The sequence below is a fragment of the Egretta garzetta genome, unplaced genomic scaffold (genome assembly GCF_000687185.1).
Source record: "Egretta garzetta isolate BGI_Z169 unplaced genomic scaffold, ASM68718v1 scaffold121, whole genome shotgun sequence".
Lineage (NCBI taxonomy): Eukaryota > Metazoa > Chordata > Aves > Pelecaniformes > Ardeidae > Egretta > Egretta garzetta.
Window position 1 is genome coordinate 305611 of NW_009258479.1, and position 5410 is coordinate 311020.

The 5410-nt window shown below is 44.8% G+C and overlaps 1 protein-coding gene across 1 annotated transcript in view; it reads left to right on the forward strand.

The window, feature by feature from the left end:
* Positions 1 to 5410, forward strand: part of LOC104130689 (ovoinhibitor) — a 10841-nt gene that overhangs the window by 2439 nt on the left and 2992 nt on the right. Inside the window, exons 5-12 of the mRNA XM_009643761.2 lie at positions 133 to 266; positions 724 to 784; positions 1751 to 1887; positions 2323 to 2383; positions 3188 to 3324; positions 3780 to 3840; positions 5011 to 5144; positions 5222 to 5282. Coding sequence (XP_009642056.1) covers positions 133 to 266; positions 724 to 784; positions 1751 to 1887; positions 2323 to 2383; positions 3188 to 3324; positions 3780 to 3840; positions 5011 to 5144; positions 5222 to 5282 — 786 coding nt within the window. The remainder of the gene's footprint in view (positions 1 to 132; positions 267 to 723; positions 785 to 1750; positions 1888 to 2322; positions 2384 to 3187; positions 3325 to 3779; positions 3841 to 5010; positions 5145 to 5221; positions 5283 to 5410) is intronic.

Sequence of the window (5410 nt, forward strand, 5' to 3'; positions counted from 1 at the left end):
TAGTGGTGTTAGTTTGATGGATTTATCCCCAAATGCTGAGGGAGAGTAAGCAGACTACGTAGGAGTGTTATATCTTTATATTGAAAATGTGTGGGTGTGGTTTTTTTTCCTCTATTCCTCCTATTTTTACAGATTGATTGCAGTACGTACCGAAGAACTGTAATAGATGATCACGTCATGGTAGCGTGCCCAAGGATACTGCAGCCAGTCTGTGGCTCAGATAGATTCACTTATGACAACGAATGTGGGATCTGTGCCTATAATGCGTAAGTCTTGTGCATAGAGTATTCTTCTGGGTAATTAGTGATAGTTAAGGCTCTTGGAACCACTTCTCTAAAACACTAGTCTGTCTTTAGGTAGGTGTCTCTGTAGGTGTCTCTGGAGTTGGATGCTTGCAATTCTCCAGCCAACCTGAGTTTTCTTCCCCATTTTCTGTCTATGCTTGTGAGGGCAATCACAAAAAGAACCAGAGGACAACCCAGAGCAGAGCTATGAATGGACCAGAGTGTTACTTGTAATACCTAGTTACTCCTAACTCAATTCCCCTGTGATATGGAAATACTGTGCCTTTGCTGCTACCATTTGCGAGGTACCTTCAGACAAGTCAAGCGGTTGTAGTGTCCCACAAGGCGGGTGGGACCTTGCTTTCTTGTCCCAGTGCCTAGGGTATAATGGGAAAAGTTATTCTCAAGGATTCCTAACTAAACCATTTCTTTCTTTCAGAGAACATCATGCCAACATTAGCAAAATCCATGACGGAGAATGCAAGCAGAGGATTGTCACTGTAAGTGCAATAGAAGTCAAAAATCCATCTCTTAGGGCTGTTAGTAGAATCCTGAGAACCCCACAGATTTCCCTAGGAAACTGCAAGAGGACCACACGACAAGATTTATGAGGGTCCCAGTCCATGCTTTGCTTTTCTGCACAGTGAGGGTGGATTTTCCGTCCTCCCTGCTCCAAAGAGAGGGTCACCCTGTGCATACCACGCCAAATGAAGGAGAAAGGAGACTGATAAGGAATGAGAAGCTGCAGTGAGTCAGTGCTGCAGAACTCACTTCCCTACGTCCTAAGCTGGCTCTTCTGCCCTAGGGGAAGGGGAGGTCCAAGACTTCATTTGCCAACAGGGATTCAAAACTCCCATGCTGGTTGCTTTCACAGACATAGCGAGACTCATAAAAACACTAAGCATACATATTTATAGAGTACCATTTATTGTGTATTTGTACAAGGCCAACAGTCTGGTGCCTCAGGAAGAGAAGTTTCTATATTTCAGCACCAAAATTCTGGCATGTAGGAAGTCCATTCTCCAACTGACAGATAACCATTTTTTTTCTCTATCCTCTCAAACCTCATGCTTAACTACAGGGAATCTGAATTAATAAGTAATCACAGAGCTGGAGAACTGGGGAGAAAACCAACACAAACCAAAACAGTATTAGTCAGATTTCCAGCTGGTGAAAAATGTTTCCCACTAAATTCAAGACTGTTTTCATTATGAGAATGGGCCCAAAATTTTGTACATGTTCTGCCTGAAGGATCCATTCTCCAAGATAGCCCTTTTTCTTCACTCCTAGAGAACTAGGATAATATTCAGAAAGCTCATTTCTGATTGAAGATTTAGCTTCATTGTATCAGGGCTTTGTCCTGTTGCAGAAACAATAGAGACTGGGATACAGAATGAGAAGGTTTTGCATCAATTTTTCTTGCATAGCAAGGCCTCCACCAGAGCTAATTCTCCTTATTTTGACAGACTGACTGCAGTAAGTACCCAACAGCAACCACTGAAGATGGCAAAGTGTTAGTATCCTGTCCAAGGATCCTGAGTCCAGTCTGTGGCACAGATGGCATTACATATGATAATGAATGTGGGATCTGTGCCCACAATGGGTGAGTGCCATATGTAGAGTACTCCTCCGAGGTAGCCAGCAATGCTTTACAGTCCTGAGAACCGTCCTTCTGCGTTTCTGCATCTGCCTATTTCTTCAAGTCTTTTAAATCCAAAACCAATCCAGTTTCTGCTTTGGATTTCCTTCTGATACCTCCTTTGTGCTCATGAGGGGAAACCTTGAAGAGTCCTATGGCAACTCTTTGGATTAGTCTGTGGGCTGGGCAGTGACTGAGCAGAGAGAGGAATAATTCAGAATATTGCTTTAAATTGCATATTATAAGAAGATGTGATGAGCTTTTTAGTGAGTAAAGTAATGTAGCTATTCTGATACACTCTATAAGAGTCTGATGCTGCTGCTTGCTTCATTTTGCACAGTGACTGTGACCAAGAGGTTAAGCATTTAGCTCATCAACTTTATTGTTTCCCTCTTCCAGAGAACACAGGACCCATGTTAGCAAAAAGCATGATGGAAAATGCAGAGAGGAGACTTCTGAGGTAAGTATTCAATATAAGGCACATTTCTCCTCTTAGCTGTATCAACTGAAAGGTTCCCTGAGGCTACATCTACGCTGAAAGTGAGCTGGCCTGAAGCCTGGCCTTCTCCACATGTCTGTTAAGTCTTGTCAGCCCCTTGTGTTGAGGATGCCTACAAATCCCATCTGTCCCCAGACAGATGTCCCCTGGGCCCTCCTTGCTTGCACAGTCCTGGCAGATGGGCTGTATGGGAGCTAGGCACGGTTTTCATTACAAACTCATACCTACACCAGCCTTTGGGGTGGGGATATATTCTGGTATATGGAGCACACCTGAAGTTTGGATCTGAGTGTATCAGGTGAGAAGTCCCAGAGCTGGCATCTAGGACATGCCAACACATAAATGTGGAAGTCAGTCAGTTTGGGCTTAGATCTTCCTTTGAGGATGCTCTTCAAATGCATTGTCAGCAAAGTCCAAATTCCTTCGCTGTTTTGGTGGTTTGTTTATATAAACACTGCAGAATAAAAATGGGACTATTTTTTTTTTTCTTTCTTTTGCTTTTCTGGCACATCTTGCATTTGGGATTGACCGAGCCACTTACCCTAGTGATTTGGCATCTCACAAACTATGCAGTGCTGTGCAGTTCCCTCTGCACATGAGAGGATTGTCTGTGCAGAACCGACTCAGCCTGGTTTTGAGAGAACTGAGATGTAGTGCTAGTGTTGTCTCAGGCATCCCAGCATACAAGACGTGGCAGGAGATTACGCTGGGGTTTTTCTAGGAGAACGAGGACTTCCCCAGGTTTGACATTCCCGCTTTTTGTAGATCAATTGCAGTCAATACCCACCAAGAATGATTAAGGCTGGTAAAGCCCAGGTACGCTGTCCAAGGATCCTGCTCCCGGTCTGCGGCACAGATGGATTTACTTATGACAACGAATGTGGCATCTGTGCCCATAATGCGTAAGTACTGTACCTAGGACTCTCTCTTGGAGTGACTAGCCATGGTTAGTGCTCCAGGTGGCTTTCCTTTTGATACCAACGTATCTATAAGTCTCTTCCTGTTTCTCTTTCAACCTCCTGAAGCCCCAGTCACCTTGACTTTGTTCCCTGATGCTCTGTGCTCCCTGGGGGAGCTGTGGGAGAGCCAACTCTCAATTCGAGCATGCTATGAGGGCTGTGGTATTTGTGCAGAGGAAAGAGCGGACGGGGCTGCTGCACAGCATCCAGTGAGGAGACCTGATAGGTCTGATACTGCTGAGGATTATGTTTGCTAATGACTGGGAGAAGCTGATTCATTAGGCAATCAGATGCCTCTTATCGTATATATTGGCTGTGAGTTTGGTTTGCTTTCTGTGGCACCTGGGTGCCACAGGGCTTCGCCGGCGAGCATGCTAAAGCCAGCCTCTCCCTTTCAGAGAACATGGGACTCATGTTAAGAAAAGCCATGATGGAAGATGCAAGGAGGAAAGTACTCCCGTAAGTGTAACTAGTTATAAAATAAGCACCATCTCCTACTCTCTCTCTCTCTGGTCTCCAGGAAGACCCTGGCCAGGCTCAGTGCACGCGCTGTGCTCCAGGGTGGGTGGGGGGGTGATGCATGGGGCTCGTGTTGCTGCTGCAGTTCTCTGTAGCTGCTCACAGCGGCTGGTGTCAATGTGCTGTACGTGACGGCAAGAGAGAATGGGAACAGGCCAGGACTTCAGAAATAAAATGTCCCAGTACTGCAGATCTCTGAACAGAAATCATCAGAGGCAGCCCAAGAATGATGCAGCCCATTTTAGCACAGTAGGAGAGGAAGACAGAAGGCTGTCTTAGATGTCCATGTATTCATTCAGTGCTAGGATTTCCATTGCACTAGACAGGCAGCTTAAAAAAATCCTCATGCTCTGGTCAGCTAGGAAAAATCCGCTCTCAGGTATGCATACAGAAATAGCTTTATTATCCTGCACAGTAACACTATGTGCTGATAATATCTCTGCTTATGCAGAGCAGCTCTCAAGCACCAAAAATAATTTCATGCATCCTGAGGGACTGCAATATATTTCCTATAGTAAAGACACATTGTAAAATGTTGTCTTTGCTTTAATTTGCCCTTGGACCATATGGGAAATATGGGTGATAAGAGATCCTGCATTGGGGAAACTCTGCAAAATAACAGTGAAGTGTCAGTGCTGTGATGTTTAGCTACTGTAGGCTGAATTCCAAAAGGTGTTTGTCTATTTATCCTCAAATATTTAAACTGTTAGATTTTTATATATTGTAAGTAATTTTGCAGCAGGAGCTGGTGAAACAGTTATTGCTGCTGTTTTGAGAAAGCAGAAACAAAATCTTGGATATAGTTAGCTATGTCAAGCTGGACTTAATGTCAAACGCTTTAAATGATATTCCTTGGGTTAAATGCTTGTTTTAAAACTTGTATATGTAGTACTCTAGGAAAATAATCTTTTTGGCCAGCTCTTCTTTTCTTCCCCCTGTTAGCAGACAGTACCAAAACCAACTACAATTACTTAATTCATTTTTAATGGAAGATTGGTTTTCCTCTGGTGGAAGCCACTGAAATCTGGAGAATCAGTGTGGACAGACTGCAGATGAGGGACTCTTCCATCTCCCAGCAGCTGCCCCAGCACTGTTCTCTTACCTCCCCAGCTTGACTGCAGCACATACCTGAGCGATACCCAAACCGGCGAAGCCATTGCAGCCTGCCCCTTCATCCTGCGCGAGATCTGTGGGACGGACGGTGCCACCTACAGCAATGACTGTGCGCTGTGTGCCCATAACATGTAAGCCCTGGAGGTCACCCCCTGAGAGCTCAGCAGAGTTACTCGTTGAGCATTTTTAAGTCTGCTTTCTCTTCCAGTGAATTTGGAACCAGCGTTGCCAAGAAGCATGATGGAAGGTGCATAGAGGAAGCTCCCCAAGTAAGTGAAACCTAAAGAAAAATAAGAGCTCGAGCTGGTGCTGATTGCTTAACTTGAATAAACGCTGGTTGGTTTTGGTGGTGCAGCCTCCACTGAGGGTCACAGCTTGTGCTGCCCATCCTTTTGCG